This window comes from Piliocolobus tephrosceles, chromosome 5, assembly GCF_002776525.5.
Source record: "Piliocolobus tephrosceles isolate RC106 chromosome 5, ASM277652v3, whole genome shotgun sequence".
Taxonomy (NCBI): domain Eukaryota; kingdom Metazoa; phylum Chordata; class Mammalia; order Primates; family Cercopithecidae; genus Piliocolobus; species Piliocolobus tephrosceles.
The window spans coordinates 16,831,299-16,849,345 of NC_045438.1; the positions used below are offsets into that span (position 1 = coordinate 16,831,299).

The following is an 18,047-nucleotide window of genomic DNA, read 5'->3' on the forward strand; positions in this document are numbered from 1 at the left end:
GATGGGTGCTGACGAGTTGATGGGTGCAGCACACCAACATGGCACATGTATACATATGTAACCTGCACGTTATGCACATGTACCCTAGAACTTAAAGTATAATAAAAAAAAAAAAAAAAAAAAAAAAAAAAAAAAAAAAAAAAAAAAAAAAGAAACAGGAAGAAACCAAAGAAGGGAGGAAAGGATGAAGGGAGGAAGCCTGGCTTTTATATAGGCCTCAAGGGCCATCCTACAGAATTTCACTGAACATGAAGCAGTATATGATGAGATACATTCTTTTGATGAACACCCTCAGAAGACAGGCTGACAGGGATTTTACTAGGCTGCACAGTAGAATGTAAAGTTTCTTTGTATATACTTCCACTGCTTGTATCCCTGTTTACTGCTGATGCACTCCGCTAGGTGGTTCTGTGTCTATTCCCACAACTAGATGGTAAACTCCAAGTGACATCTCACTCAGCCTCTTTCCACCATCCTGAGCCCTCTGCAAGGTCAAATAAAAAATATCTCCTTATAAGAAAAAAAAAGTTAAGTGAGGAGGACAATAACTAAGTAGGGTTTCAGTTACACACTGCTGGTCTTAATAATTATTTAGCTCTTCTGCATATGTGTTCAATAAAGTATTATTTGATAAATATAGGAAACAAAGATTTGGGAGGTAGGAAATGACACATTGACATGTTTATAAAAATTCAGGAGTTAGTTTTCATGGCAGCACTACTATGGGTAGAATTTTTCATTTTCTAAGACCTGTATGCAATTTCATATCCCACAAAGACCACATATTCTTACACTATACTATTATCCTTCATTATATAGCAAGTTGAAATTTGCATCTTTATTTATCAACTGCTTAAGCAAAGCTGAGCCACACTTTTCAAAGTGTCAAACATTTCAACTGTTTTCAAATGTTTGAGGTTTATAAAAACTAAATTATGTTTTGTCAAGCTTTTTTTAAGGTTATTAAATGTCAAGATTGAGAAGACAATGCCTGTTTCTGACTTATTATTTCTCTTCTCCCCTCCCTCTCAATCCACACTTACAGGCATACTTTAAAAACTACTTCATATTTCAGCATAAAAACTACTTCATATTTAATTTTTTTCATTAAAAAAAATTACCACTATAAAAAATGAATAACGAAATTTCAGAAACTTTAAAAACTAGTGAGGAAAATTACCTTTACTTCTAACACCATAACATTTTAATAACAATGACACATTTTTATTCATTGTTATTAGACATTTTAGAACTATAAGATAACACCTTTTTACATTAATAAAATTTCCCCCAAAATAGTATTTTTGTGTTTTTAATACAAAAGTTATACAACAAACCTGCACATTCTGTACATGTATCCCAGAACTTAAATTTTAAAAAAAGTTATACAGTCAAAAACATATATACAATTGTCACAATAAAAACAATATTCACAGAAATAAGTTTAGCCAAATATAAATCCATTTGAAACAAAATAAAAATTATACCACAATATTCAAATCAAACAATCCAATATATTAATATACATTCAATTTGAGGAAAAATTTATTTTGCTTCACATCCCCTTTGAGTCTCTAGTTGTTTATTCGTGAATATAACTGCTTCTTAAGCAGTCTCTGCCCTAAAAATACATGTGTTTCAGAGACTAAGAGAACAACATGCAAAGAGACTCCTACTGTAAGAAAGCTACTTTGCAGAAAATTTAAACCACGATGTGCTTAAAATGCCAGGATCTCAAAAGTTAAAACAGTGGTTCTCCACTCCTTTTCTCATTTCATGAGAGTTTAGATCAAAAAGATATCCCTGTTCTTCTACTGAAAGTTTCCTGATGGCCAATCTAGAGCCTGAGTGTGAATGAAACGCCGAGTCTACAGTGCTTTCCTGATATAAAAAGTGTTTTTTCATATTGGCTTCTTTTTGTAAAGGATTTCTTTTTGTAAAACACTTCTCTTTATACAATATAATAAGTATATCTTTGAAATATAAACTATGAATCATGTTTATCTCATCACTAAAAGTAATCCTTACATAAAATCAAGTATAATATTGACTTCTGCATTTTTCAATATGGTTGTATCTTAATCAACTGAATTCTCAAAATTTGCCAAGTTTTTATTTTTAATTAGTCAAGGATCTTTCCTTTGCATTTATTTGTTCTCTAACTTATTTTATCTTTTTAAATGGAGTAACTCTGATAGAATTAAAATGGTAATTTTTGTCTATGTTATATTTCGCTCTCTAGAAGATATTAAATGCTTGGTCTTTTGCGGTAAGATAGAAAAAGTTGGTTTAAAATGAGATCTTACCTTCTGATTTGTTGTTCTTCCTCTTCAGCCATTTCTCTACTGTCTCTGCACTAACACTTTCAGATACAAATTCATCTAATACCTGGGGGTGAAGAGAAAGATATGCCTTCACTTTTTCATCTGTCAAACCTGTAAAAGAATTGAAAAGAATAAAATTCACCTATACAACTTCTTCATATAAATGAAAGGTATAGTATCACAACACATTATGCTAAGACCCAGCAACCTCTCTTCTAATGGAGAGAGGGCTGGAAAGAGCAGGAAGGGGAAGTTATTGCTTAATGGGCACAGAGTTTCTACTGGGAGTGACAGCAAACTTTTGGAACTCGACAGGTGAATACTGCCCAACATGGGGAATATACGTAATGCCACTAAATTATATGCTTAAAAAAAACAGCATTTAAAATGGTTAAAACACCATTTTTGGCCGGGCGCGGTGGCTCAAGCCTGTAATCCCAGCACTTTGGGAGGCCGAGTAGGGCGGATCACGAGGTCAGGAGATCGAGACCATCCTGGCTAACACGGTGAAACCTCGTCTCTACTAAAAAAATACAAAAAAACTAGCCGGGCGATGTGGCGGGCGCCTGTAGTCCCAGCTACTCGGGAGGCTGAGGCAGGAGAATGGCGCAAATCCGGGAGGCGGAGCTTGCAGTGAGCTGAGATCCGGCCACTGCACTCCAGCCCCCGGCGACGAGACTCCGCCTCAAAAAAAAAAAAAAAAAAAAAAAACACCATTTTTCATATATGTGTGTGTGTGTGTGTGTGTGTGTATGATCACAATAAAAAAGAATGTAGTTAGTTTAGCAATTTTAAACTACAGATATTACATCATGTTACACAGCTGTTTCTAACAATAAATTTCAGAGTTACATATGAACCAATGCCAAGAGCCAATGCTGTACATTAAGGCTTACAGAGTACTTATTTTTTCGGTATATAGTTACCATAGATTTAGTGGTCAAAGCAAGTGAAACTCTAGCAAGAGTAGTAAACAGGAAAATCTAGCACTGAAACATTATAGGTGCTAAAAAATGATTTAATACATAAATGAATAAATTTTTATCTTTTATTGCCTTACAACACAAATCCTTCCTTTTTCTCAAAGGCATTAAACCCAGTGGTATAACTAATGTTCAGTTCAGAATAATCTTGACATTTATTCATTAATATTCTGTGTATGTAGTCAGTTTCACTGAAATAGTTTTCATAGTGTAATGATAAACATAAGATTTACATATACATATGTAATATATATGTATTATGTAATGTATATGTAATAATGTATATTACATATACATTATACATAAGATTTTCACACAAAGTATTTTCATGTTTTCACATCTCACATATAAAGTATATGTTTTTAATCTGGTGCTTTGGGTTGGTATGCCATTTCATTAAACAACCCCAAACACAAACAGGCTTTGAATAATTATCCTTTAGTGATGGGAATTATTTTTACTACTGTATCTTTTCTGTGAATTATTTGAATAATACCCTTTTTAGAGATGGTTAGGTTAAAAAAAAAAAAGGCAATGAAAAACTGCACTCTGAGAAAGAAAAGAAGGAAAGGAAGCATATCTTTATGACTCCAGGGAGTAGGCTGTATGTTTTCCCAAACAGACAAAACAGAGAATTCATATGTGTTAATTAATTCTGCTGGGAACTAAAGTCACAACTGTTGGGATTCTGCAACAGAATGGTATAACTGAAAAGGAAAATGACTTATTTCAATGAAATTGGTAGTTAAATAGTCAATTTAAACACACACACACACACACACACACACACACAGAGTTGTATAAGACAAATGAAGATAAGACCCCTGGCTATATTCACCTGCAAAAGGGCCCCAGTGGTGTAAAACTCAGTGTGAGAAACTCTATAAAATGCTAAATATAACTGACTCAATAAAGTAAGTACTCTCCTGACACAGCAAATTATAGTCCCTAGAAATAAAAGGTGCAGGTTACTACAGTAAGCTGATAGCATACTTGACCTTTGAGAAGATAGATAATGCAAATTTCATGCTCTCCTTAGGTCCTCCATATTCAGTATTGACTCCTTCTTAAAATTTCTTTCTGCCACTCCCATGACACAAGGCTATAGAATTTTTATCCTAACTTTCTAATTGCTCTTGAATTCTGCTTTCTCTTCAACAATCCATAATGATGACACCAAAATCTAAATCAGGAATCTTAACATATTTTTAATCTCCAGTCTAGCTCTTTTCCCATCACCTCAAGCTCCATCTTAAGTCAAAACTACATGAGTTATCTCCTTCTCACTTCTTCCCAAAGAGATTTTAACTCTTGGTTTTCCTTTTTGTGTTACTATTACTCTACATTTTCCCAGAAACTGAGGCTGAAAAACATAGTAATAACTAATTCCTCCTTCTCATCTCATTTCATCTTAGTGCATTACCATACGAGTCACATTTGCCAAATTACATGTCAGATAAAAGATGTGCATCCAAAATAAACAACAAAAGAAAAACACTCTTAAAACTCAACAATAAGAAAACAATCAACTCAACTGAAAAATGGGCCAAAGGCCACTTCAGTAAAGAAGATACAGATATGGCAATAAACATTTTAAAAGATGCTCATTTGTTAATCATGAATTGAAGTTAAAACAAAAATGAGATTACATTACACATCTATTGGAATGGCTAAAATTAAAAAAAAAAAAACTGACAGTACCAATTGTTGGCATGGATGCAAAGCAACAAAAATTATCATTTAATCCTGATAAGGATGCAAAATGCTACAGTGACTTTGAAAGACTGTTTTGCAGTTTTTACAAAGCTAAATACAGTCTTTCTGTGTGACCCAAAAATCACACTAGTAAGCATTTACCCAATCGATATGAAGACTGATGTCCACACAAAAACCTGCATGTGAGTGTTTTTGGCAGCTTTACTCATAATCACCCAAATCTGGAAGCAATCAAGACATTCTTCAATACGCAAATTGGATAAACAAACTGTGATACATCCATACGACTAGATATTTCACACTAAAAAGAAATGGGCTAACAAGCCATGAAGTAACATGGATGAGTCTTAAACTCATATTGCTATGAGAAGAAAAGTCAGTCTAAAAAGGATACACATTATACAATTCCAACTATACAACATTGGAGAAAAGGCATAAGCTGTAGAGGTAGTAAAAAGATCAGTGACTACCAGGAGTTCAACGGGAAAGGGCAAATTATGAATGGGTAAAGTACAGGGGATCTTTTAGGATGATGAAACTATTCTCTAAGACACTATAATGATGTATACATGACACTGTGCATTTGCCAAAAATCTGTAGAACTTTATAGCCCAAAGAATAAACAACCATGTATGCAAATTTTTAAAAACTCACTTACAAGGTCAGGGGGTCTCAGTTTGGAAAGCATAATGCAACAAAAGAATCTAAATGTGTTACACACATATAAAACAACCTCCCTGAAGCCAGTGGCAGAGGATAAGGTGCTAACCTATATAACTCTGAAAATAAGTGGGGTCTGTGAGAATAAAATGCAAAATAAACTGTACATATGCACCACACTCTAGTTGGTAAAGTTGTTGTCCCAAGAGGGTACAGTTTAACACTGGTCAGTTAAACAAATGAGTGGCAGATGGTGGGAACAAGATTTCTCAATGGTAGCATGGGATGTTACAGATAAACAAAAGGAAGAGTTCAGAATGATCCACGTGGGAATGAATTAGAGTTGGAGGTATCAGTGAACTCATGTATGACAATACAAATAAGAATGGTTACATATAGGAATACTGGTAGATACGTATATCTCGTAAATACACACAAGTCTCACTTTGCTATGTTAGCGGAGAGGGCCTAGAAGCAACAATATCCTGGTATAATTGCATATATATAGCACCTAGAGCTTGGTTGCTAGTACCAGTCTACAACAAAAGGAACCAAGACTCCATGAAGAAACAGCTAAATTTAGGGTAAGAACAGAAAATACATAAGCTTGGAGTAGCCAGTGATTTAAAATTTGCTGCGAGTAAATCGCACAGACAGACTAATACAGATAACTATTCTGAAGTAATTGTGCATATTTGAGCGAGTATATTTTAAAATATATCATTCATACTAATAAACTACCTCCTTTCATCTATGTAACATTTTGCCACAGTGCAAACAGATAAAACTAATTAAACTGACTTTGATCTTCATTTCATTTTTCAACAGCTGGCAGGAGTACTAATGAGGATGGGCTGGTTAAAAGTAATAGATAGAAGAGAAGCACATGGTTATTGATAGACTGAATGATCAGGGTAAGTTAGGAAGAGCTGATGAATTTCATTAATTTTCACAATGCAGTTTGCAAGTGCCCATGGAAAATGTCATGAAGGATTATAATCTAAACAAAACCACACTGAAAAGCAGAGTGGTACATGTAGCAGTTAGATTTAACACTGACCTGAAGATACGTAACAAAAGGCATAATAAAGACTGATGAATATTTTAGTACAGATAATTGCTTCTATGGCTAACAGCCAGCAATCTGAGGGGTAGATAATAATTAACTTTATTTTCTTGCTGAGTAATTCTTTTAAAGAAATAGATAAACATCACATCAATATCTCTACTTCAATGTTTTGATATTTAGACACACAGCAGTGATGAAAACGATTGGCATCTTTGAGTTTCCATGCATAGTAATGCAAAATATCAGTAAAAAAATAATGTCAACAACGATACATTTTTGTATCTTTGTGGTTAAATATAGTAGCATTGAGGCTACTTTTCTCCTGTCCTCACAGAAATCTTACAAGCTTCTAATAATGTAACATATTATTATGCTACCCTTTCGGTTTTTGCTTTCTGCAAGCCACAAATTCAACTCTTTTTCAGATGAAGATTTTGCATATGTACACATATGTATAAATATATATTTAAAACTTTTATCAAACCACACAAAAAATGTAATGGCCCTATGTACTCAACAGCCAGCTTCAACAATTACCAATTCATAGCCAATATTTTCCATCTCTACCACCTACTCTCCTCTCATATAATTTCAAAGCAAATCCAAGAAATTATTTTAATATATTAATACATTTCAGTATGTATCTCCAAAAGATAAAACTATTCTAACCATAAATGCTACTATCACATCTAAAGAGACATTATTATTTTTAATTCCATCAGAAATATCCAAGCTTTAAATCTTTTTTTTTTTTTTTTTTCACAGCTTGTTAATCTGAACTAGTACACAAGTAAATCAAGTAAATTCAACATGTTGCAGTAGTTTGGTATTTCATTTTTAAAATTATATTTAGGTCTCTTTGGTCCAATAATATTCCCCTCCATCTCTTATTTTCCCCCATTATAACTTATTTCTGAATAAAATAGGTTTTTAGTCCTATGGTTTACTTCAATCTGGATTTTTCTGACTTTATCCCTGTGGGGCTTAGCATGTTCCTCCGCTCTCTGCATTTCTTGAAAATTGACATTAGACCTCAAGGCCTGAAGAGATGTAGGTTCCATTTGGGGGTACAGGCAATTTGGCCAGTGTTACTGCACACTTCTGTTGGAAGTTTTTTGTGACGTTAGCAGCATTAGAGGCTCCTGAGTGCTTAATTCAGTAGGGCTTGACAATGGTGATGCTCCTCATTCTATCATGCCTTTTTCATTTATTAGCTGAAATAATATGAAGAGAAACTTAGCTTCATCTACTATGTGGTTGTCCAGTGGGACAATTCATTTAGATCAAACAAGACAAATGCTTAATTTGTTCCCCTCTGTTCACCAGTTTTGAAAATAATGAGTGGATACAGCAATGTTCTCCCATGGGTAAACAACTAAAAAATAATAGGATTACTATGAAACCACATATTTGAATAAATCTGATCTGTTCCTTACATTGTAACTATTATCCTTAACTAGTGCTCAAATTGTCCCATCTTGCAGCCAGGTGGAGGAGCCTCTTCAAGCAGGTTCAGTCATTCTGACAAGAACCTAGTAGATCTCAACAGCTTTCATCCTCTGCTAGTATGAGATATCTTAGGTTCCTCTTGTTCATTTTCTGCACCAGCTATAGATTCATACATTTTTTTCTCAGGATCTCTAGTTCCTTTCAGTTAATAGAAGTATTCCAATTTCAGGAAAATGGAACTAGATTACATAATCATTCATTGTTCTATCACACAACAAACATATAAGGTGGGTTTCTTTATCCTTTGAGATATATACCAGTACAAATACACATGTTATTATGGTTTTTTCTGTTTTTGTTTGAGACAGAGTCTCGCTGTGTCACCCAGGCTGGAGTGCAGTGGCACGATCTCAGCTCACTGCAAGCTCCGCCTCTCAGGTTCATGCCATTCTCTTGCCTCAGCCTCCGGAGTAGCTGGGACTACAGGCGCCTGTCACCAAGCCCGGCTAATTTTTTGTATTTTTAGTAGAGATGGGGTTTCACCGTCTTAGCCAGGATGGTCTCGATCTCCTGACCTCATGATCCGCCTGCCTCAGCCTCCCAAAGTGCTGGGATTACAGACGTGAGCCACCGCACCTGCCCACAATATTATGTTTTAAAGTCACTTGAAATATTCATCTCTCTGTGGCTATGTCATCAACTGAATGCAAATTAGGTTCATTTCTGATATATCTTTAAATGTGTCTTTATAACAATATATTATACTAATAATAAGCTAGAGTCTTTATTATTTCTGAAGTCTTATCACCTTAATATCCATAAAAATTATTTATTTTAAAAGTTACTTTCAAATCAGAGGCTAAAGAATTACTGCTTTACTCATTCTAAGAAATAATGCTAAATTAGTAATCATAGGTACTAAAGGATCTCTTGTAAGAATTAGGCAAAAGCATTTTTCAGTATTAATTCTACCATTTTAATTGTGGAGAAACATCCCAATTTTGTGTCTGTATTAATTTTAAAAACCAGTCAAAAGCATATGGCAAGTATCCAGTATATCATTCCTCCTCTCCCATTATGCCTCTCCCCCATGACACCTGAGTTTTGGTTCCTACAATTCCATATCATAGTGCTTTTGCATGCCCTAAAACAGGTCTTCTTGACCTTAAAAGAATTATTTCCTGCCATATTAAGTATCTTATCTCAAGCCCTCTGTCCTTCCTCAATCACAGAAGGGAAAATATATTAAATTTCCATTATCTCACAGTAACTAAACTCAGCTAGGTTAGGGAAAACCTTAAAAAAAAATCTAAGGTATATGTAACCAATAATCTTTTATTTATTGTAAAAATTCTCTCAATTTTGTAATTTCTTCTGTGTTTAGTCCGGATACAAACAATAAGTAAAATCATTTTCAGTTTCTTACAGTGTCAATCCAACTGTAAGATAAATTTGGGGGAAAACACCACCATCCCATGCTGTTAATTACTATAATAATGAACTATAATAGTCCAGTTATCAAAGAACAGCTTGAACTGTGAGGAGGCTGAAATGGATGTCATATGAGGAGTGGGTGAATGAGTACAAATGTTTAGTTTGAAGAACACAAGATTCTTGATGGGCATTGCTGTTTAATCTGAACGTTATTTAAGTAACACAGGTTAAGATATTTTTGGTTTATCCATTTCTTGTTTTGTTTTTTTCCATCCATAAACCCAGGGGGCAAAACTAGGATTAATAATTGAGGAAGTCAGATAACAATTCAACTTCAGGCAGAATGTTTAGGAAACAAGGCTTCTGTAACTGGAATGGGCTACATGAGTAGACAGTGCATCCTCCCGCAATTGAAATGTTCAATGAAAGGAAAATCCAGTAACTCTCAGCGTGAGATAGTTTTGTATTTTCCAAGCACCAAGAGATAAGTGTACATACACATTTACATTAAAAAATCTTACTAGTTTCAAAAGACAATTCCAAAACATGTACCAGAAATAGTAAATTTTCTTTATATTTCTGTATAAATAATTTTAGCAACTTAATAACAAAATCTGTCAAGTTAAAACAAAACGTATCTTGTGTCATACTAAGCAGTGTTGTACCACCACACTGCTCAACAGCAATGTTCTCGTTAACTTGTGTGTGTGTTCTCCCAAACTGCATACAATTATTCTAGGTTGAATGCATATGCATCTATTTAAACCTTCCTTTATTTGTCCAAAAGCAAATGAAGATCAGCAGATGTATAACTTTAAAATCAGGTAAGTTTGCTTTCAGAATCCCAAAATTCAACTTGATACACCTCCTTCTCTGTATTTACCGCTCATGCATCTATACTACAATTGTTTCACCTCCTTCCCCACCAAAAAGATAAAACAGTTAATAGCATTTGTTAATAATAGTTGGCCTACTTTCAATGTTCTCTGCATATAAGATACTATGTTATACACATTACACATACTAGCCCAGTTAAGCCTCATAGAACTAAGCATGCAACACACAGAAAATGTTCAAAATATTTACTTAATAAATGAATGATAATCCCCAAAATATAAAACAGGAAAATGAAGTACAGAGAAGTTAAATAATCGCAGTAGTTCTCTATTGGCCACAGAAGCAATAATTAGGGTTGGAATGAAGATACAAGCCCAGTATGTCAGCTCTTAAGGCCAAACCACGTTGTGTTTCTTCACACCTCCTCCTGTCTGAGCTCAATTACACTTTAACAGGAGTGTTATTAGTCAGGGCTACCACCAATTTGGAATTATATTTTACATATTTTACCTCAAATTATAAACTGAAAAATCTGATTGCTAATCTCAGGCTTTGTTTTTTTTGTTTTTTTTTTTTTGAGAGTCATGCTCTGTCGCCCAGCCTGGAGTGCAGTGGCGTGATCTCAGCCCACTGTAAGCTCCGCCTCCCGGGTTCACGCCATTCTCCTGCCTCAGCCTCCCAAGTAGCTGGGACTACAGGTGCCCGTCACCACGCCTGGCTAATTTTTTGTATTTTTAGTAGAGACAGGGTTTCACCATTCACAGGATGGTCTCGATCTCCTGACCTCGTGATCCGCCTGCCTTGGCCTCCCAAAGTGCTGAGATTGCAGGCACAAGCCACCACGCCCGGCCTAATCTCACACTTTGATAAAGAGGAGGAAGGAAATCTTTGCAGCAGAAGCTCCCTGGAGTCACAAGACTAGTGCTGAAAATAAGTCTAATTGGAGGATGGAAAGGGAGCGGTCAGTAGCAATGATGCCACTTAGCCCCATGCTTCTCCCATTTCATTCCTCCAGCTTGCCAAGCCCTTCCTTTCCTCTCCTCATCCACGGTCTTCACTGCTACCTGCCCTCAATCCCCTCCTCTCTTAGGGCTCAGTGAGACATTTAGTCAATTTAAAGGCAGTTTCACCAGAGCCACCTTCACTAACCACACACTCTCCGCTCACTGTACTATACTCTCATTGTACCCTCCTCCTCTTCCACTTCCAGACATTCATCACAAGCTGAAATCTCCTACTTATTAGCAGGAATTTATTACACTTCAGCCTCTTCGGCTAGACTATAAACCCCATGATCTGTCTCATTCTCTACATAGCACAGTGCCTGGCTCTGGGCAGAAAAAGGGTTAACACAGCAGACCAGACAGAGCGCTCCTACTTTGAAAGGCTGCTTGCAAGGTCAGCCCTTGGCTGGCATCAAGGACTTTGGCTCTGGGGGTGTTCCCAGTCAACAGTTAACTGAAGACCAGGCCACTGTGCCTAGACTGTTTGTGCAAACAATATGGGTTCATGCTGAACACCTGCGTTCCTTCTGGGAGTCTGGAAGTTTAGAACACACCAGGCAGAGGGTGTGTACATGACCAACCACCAATAAGAAAACTGGGAATTAAGTCTCTAACATGCTTCCCTGGTAGGTAACACTAGACAAACATTGTCAGAAGTCACTGCTGGAGGAATGACGGTGTCCTTGGAAGGCTGTGCCAAGTCTCTCCTGGATTTCACCCAGTGCACCCCTTCCTTTTGTGGATTGTGCTTTGTACCTTCGGCTCTCATCAAGTACAGCCTTGAGTACAACTACATGCCCAGTACCTCCAGCAAATCACCAAACTGAGGGGTAATTCTGAGGACCCTAAACACAGAGACTATCATCAATTGAATTAATTAATTAGTACTTCTTTGTCTTGTATGATTTCACAGAAGACTAAGAAGGGAGTGGTACAGGTTTGTTTGCTGAAAACTGCCCAGTTCACAAGATCACAGACAGACCCACCAGGAATACCAAATCCTACAGCAAGTGCCTGAGCAAAAGACCCCTCCTCTCATAGCCTGCTGTACCTACTTAAATTCCCATTCCTGCCCGAGCCTAGATGAGATTTTCTTTCTCTTACTTCTATCTTCACTTTCCTTTTTTCATCTAAATCGTTTAAATACGTATATGTCACCCTTTACATAAAACTTCATTAACATAACCATTTATATAGCAGTTCTTTCTAACCACTTACTGATTAAGGGATAGATAGGCTCTATATTTCTTTTTTTTTTTTTTTTTTTTTTGCATGGTTGGGGGGAGCTTTTTTTTTTAAAGGCAAAGTCATTTAAATGGAATGAATGGAGGTTATCCAGGTGACAGATGTAAACAATTTTCACTATCATCAAAATAACTTTAAAGTTTTGATAGAAACAAAGAGATGCTGCTTTTTGGTTAATTCCATAGACTAGTACTGATACCATTTTTAACCAAGAAGGAAAAATAGGAAACAAACTAAAAGCAAATGCCTTACCACATATGTCACCTAAAATAATTTCTTTCTATCCAAGTACATTCCACTGAAAGAGAATTGGCCTATGACCTAGAAAGCAGTTATCTAATGAACCTTGGTTTAATATACTGCCAGTATTCTGACCTACATAATTGATTACCTATTTCACATGAATTAACAGCCTAAGGGGTGCCTTCGCTGCAGAGAAGGTATTGTTTCCCACATTCACAATTTGCATTTATCAGAAGATAGATTTCATACTGCTGTATTTCTAAACCAAAGTGAAATTAATTACTTGCTTTCTCTCCTAAGGACATAAATGAAAGTTGCTTTGAACTCAGAAAGTCAACTACAAATTTGAGCTGCTCAAAGTGATAACATAAGGATGAAAAATATGTTTTCATAGAACTATTAGGCGTAAGCTTAAACCCACCAAAATGTACCCTTTCTGTGACTCAGAAAACCAATCTCCACAGTGAAGTCTCAAATGAAGACAAGACATTCAGGCACAGGTTAGGTCATACAAAGGATTCAGTGCTCCCATCCCTTTAGCATAAATATAGTTCCAGATCTACAGTAACTCGGTGGGGGACTGGGGTTCTGAGTCACCAGATGCTCAAATATAGGCTATTTTCCTTAAGAAAGTCACTTAAATGTCTTGAGCAATACTTCATAAGCATAGGCAACCAGAGTAAACATGGACAAATGGAATCACATCAAGTTAAAAAGCTTCTGTCCAGTGAAGGATACAATCAACAAAGTGAAGCGACAACCCATGGAATGGGAGAAAATATTTGCAAACTATCGCTCTGAGAAGGGATGAATAACCAGAATTTATAAAGGGCTGAAACAACTCTATAGGAAAAAATTCTAATAATCCAATCAAACAATGGCCAAAAGATTTGAATAGACATTTCTCAAAAGAAGACATACAAATGGCAAACAGACATATGAAAAGATGCTCAGAATTATTGATCATCAGAGAAATGTAAATGAAAACTAAAAATCATCTCACCCCAGTTTAAAAAGACTTATATTCGGCCGGGCGCGGTGGCTCACACCTGTAATTCCAGCACTTTGGAAGGCTGGATCACGAGGATCACGAGGTCAGGAGATTGAGACTAGCCTGAACAACATGGTGAAACCCCGTCTCTACTAAACTACAAAAAATTACCAGGGCATGGTGGTGTGCGCCTGTAGTCCCAGCTACTCTGGAGGAAACTGAGGCAGGGGAATCACTTAAACCCAGGAGGCGGAGGTTGCAGTGAGCCGAGATCACGCCACTGCACTCCAGCCTGGGAGACAGAGTGAGATTCCGTCTCAAAAAAAAAAAAAAAAAAAAAAAAAAGACTTATATTCAAAAGACAAGCAATAGCAAATGCCGGTGAGGATGTGGAGAAAAGGGAACCTTTGTACACTGTAGAGTGAATGTAAATTAATACAACCACTATGGAGAACAGTTTGGAGATCTCTCAAAAAACTAAAAATTGAGCCACCATATCAGCCAGCAATCCCACTGTTGGGTATATACCCAAAAGAAAGGAAATCAGTATATCGAAGAGATATCTGAACTCCTATGTTTGTTGCAGCATTGTTTACAATAATAGCTGAGGTTTGGAAGCAACCTAAGTATCCATCAACAGATGAATGGATAAAGAAAATGTGGTACATACACACAATGGAGCACTATTCAGCCATGAAAAGGAAGGAGATCCTGTCTTTTGCAACAACATGGATGGAACTGGAGATGATTATGTTGAGTAAAATAAGCCAGGCACAGAAAGACAAACATCGCATGTTCTCATTCATTTGTGGGATCTAAAAATTTAAATAATTGAACTCATGGACATAGTGAGTAAAAGAATGATGACAAGAGAGGTTAGGAAGGGTAGTATGGGGCTGGGAGGAGGCAGGGATGGTTAATGGGCACCAAAAAAATGAACAAGTGAATAAGAACTACTGTTTGATACCACAATAGGGTGACTATAGTCAATAATAACTTACCTGTACATTTTAAAATAAAGAATGTAACTGGAGTATTTGTAACTCAAAGGATAAAAGCTTGCAGGGATGGATACCCCATTCTCCATGATGTGCTTATTTCACATTGCATGCCTGTATCAAAATATCTCATGTACCTCATACCTATATACACCTACTATGTACCCAAAAATTAGAAAAAATAATTTTAAAAAAAGAAAGTCACTTAACCCTGTAAGCCTCACTGTCCTCATAAACAAAAGATGGGCCCAATAGCATTACCTCCTCCATAGGGTTATAACCCATGCAAACGTCTGAGCACATACTAAGTGACTGGTGACAGTCAATTCAATAACATCTGTCTTCATCAAAACAGTAGCACCATTATATCAAGAAATATTATGAGATTAAGATTGTGAGAGAAATGCCTTCCTGTTAGAAAAGACCATGCTACTCTGTTTTAGATACAGTAATAATAAAATCTCTATTTACCTATATTTAAGAATATTTCATCTAGGTGTGTCTCAGAATAATTAATGGTTTAGATACATCCGTGATGTTTATATTGAGAAGTATCAAATCCAAAAACTGTCTAGTTCGCCATCATATTAACTGGAATGCGTACCCAAACTCTAACCTCAGAGACACCAAGACAGCCTAAAGTGAGAGCTTCCGGGCAGAACCCACAGACATGGGTGCCCAAGGCTGGATCCAGCCATTTTGCTACAAGGAACAAGTCAGAGGAATGTGAAGTCAAAGACAAGTACAGTTGACATTTGAACAACAGAGGTTTCAATTGCACTGGTCCTATCTGCCGATTTTTTCAGTAATTATACTGGAAAAAATTTTGGAGATTTTCAACAATGTGAAAAAACTTGCAAACAAACTGCATAGCCTAGAAATACTGAAAATTTTAAGAAAAAAATAGGTATGTTATAAATGCATGAAATATATGTAGAGACTATATGTGTTAATAAGCTTATGTTACTGATAAGGCTTTTCTGTCAACATTCAGCCATTTGTAGTTAAGTTTTTAGGGAGTAAAAAGTTCTATGTAGGACTGAGCTGGGGCGTCAGTACCTCTAATCCCTGCATTGTTCAAGGGTCAACTGCATAAAACAACACTCCACAGAGTGCTGGTGGCTAAGAGCAGCTTAAAGGAAATACTCAAACTTGAGAGATGAGCGTGCATGAAACAGTCAATGAATCAAAACAGGGGTATAAACAGGAAAATAATAAGGGGCCAAGAGTTTGGTAAAAGTCATACAAGGAAGTCCAAGGCTTCTGCTTTGAAGACAGCTGGGAGGGACACGGTTCCCTTCTTTGTATTGTGACATAGTTCAAATGGTTCTTGAGATGTCCTGGCTAATTTGGATTAAAGGGAACAACAGTCACTAACTTTGAAGGTAACAGACATGTTATCACATTATATGATAACATTAACCAAATGACGAAGACCCAGCTCTGTCACCTGAAAGGGAAAGTGAATTCTCAAGTGCTGGACAATAGCCATGAAGTACAAATAAGCCTAATGCTAAGTAAATTCTGCACCTCAGCCACAATGCACGCAATGAGCCTGTGGACAAACGTATCAGCTACAAAAGGTCAAGTAGGACCTTGCCTGGGAGTCTAGAATCACTTTCCGGAAACATTTGAAATAAGAATTAAAAATCTATGACTGAGATTTTCAGTGAAGCCTTGATAAATCTTAAAGAAAAAAAAAAAATTCTGAGCCGGGTGCAGTGGCTCATGCCTGCAATCTCAGCACTTTGGGAGGCTGAGGCGGGTTGATCACCTGAGGTCAGGAGTTCGAGACCAGCCTGACCAACGTGGCAAAACCCTTTCTCTACTAAAAATACAAAAATTAGCCAGGCATAGTGGCACAGGCCTGTCATTCCAGCTACTTGGGAGGCTGAGGCAAGAGAATTGCTTCAACCCAGGAGTCAGAGGTTGCAGTGAGTCGAGATCGTGCCGCTGCACTCCAGACTGAGTAACAGAGCAAAACTCCATGTCGAAAAAAAATATATATATATATCTGATAAATGCTCCCACAGAAATAAAGCTTACAGTACCCACTGTTTTAAGAGAGATTAAAATACATTAAAGAAGAAAGACAAGAAAACACGTTTCTGGTAGTATAATTTAATCTTGTGGGAAAAGAAACAAAAAATGGAGAAAAGAGAGACCAAAGAAAGAGACTTATATACAGATTCATAATTAATAACCTTCATGATCACAGTTTCAACTGGGATTTGAAGAAAGCAAGAAGAATAACAACCATAATTTTTTATGGCCATTTAGTAAAATATTGTTTAAAATGAACATTATCATTTATTTAAAGACTTTAAAAATTATACCCTAAAAGTGAATGTCATATGTTAGGCATTCTATAAACTATTCCTTTCCATTTATCAAAATATGTTTTTTGAAAATCATGATATTCATATACAGATTTGAAACAAAGAAAAATCAAAGAATATATAGGCTTTCTCAAAATAAGCCGTCATATTTTTTCTTTCTTTGCTAGCAAATATACCTTCTTAAAAATGTTTTGATTATCAATTCACCCAAAATGCTTTTTTTAGACTTCCTCTATAAAAGGATACTACTATTTATATTTCCCCAATGCAATGTAATTCATTTAAAAATACTGTGAAGTCTGACTATGAGTCAGGCATTATATTGTGTTTTAGGATGAATAAGGGAACTCAAAAAATGAAGACAAATAAAGATGAATAGTTAGATGGATAACCATGCTGCAAGGTTGATAAGGGTACAATTAACAGAAACATGAAGTATAGCTGACTTGATTAATTCTAAGTGTTGAGATCCTTTCTACTCAATAATTGTTTACTGAGTGCCTACTATGAATCAGGCATATCTTGATATGCAATATATAACAAACAATACGCCTAACCTATGGAGTTTTAAAAATCTCTTTAATACCCGCTAAGCCTAGCCAACAGAAACTGGTGACAAATTATAGATAATGAAGCAGTGGGATATGTCAAAGGTGACTCCAAAGTTTCTAGCTTAGGTAGGTGACCAGGCAGTGATGTTAGAACACGATTGAAAATACAGAGGGCGTGAAGGATTCATGGAAAAGAAAATTGTT

General features: G+C 36.1%; 1 protein-coding gene across 11 annotated transcripts in view; it reads right to left on the reverse strand.

Moving 5' to 3' along the window:
• Positions 1-18,047, reverse strand: part of PDE10A (phosphodiesterase 10A) — a 333,920-nt gene that overhangs the window by 206,109 nt on the left and 109,764 nt on the right. For 8 of the 11 annotated variants that reach the window (XM_023223598.2, XM_023223597.2, XM_023223602.1 and 5 more), the window contains one exon: positions 2,307-2,435. The exons of 2 other annotated variants lie outside the window; for them this stretch is intronic. In XM_023223598.2, the coding sequence (XP_023079366.1) occupies positions 2,307-2,435 (129 nt within the window). Of the gene's footprint in view, positions 1-2,306; positions 2,444-18,047 lie in introns of those variants that run through there. One more of the 11 variants, XM_023223606.1, reaches the window with a different exon arrangement.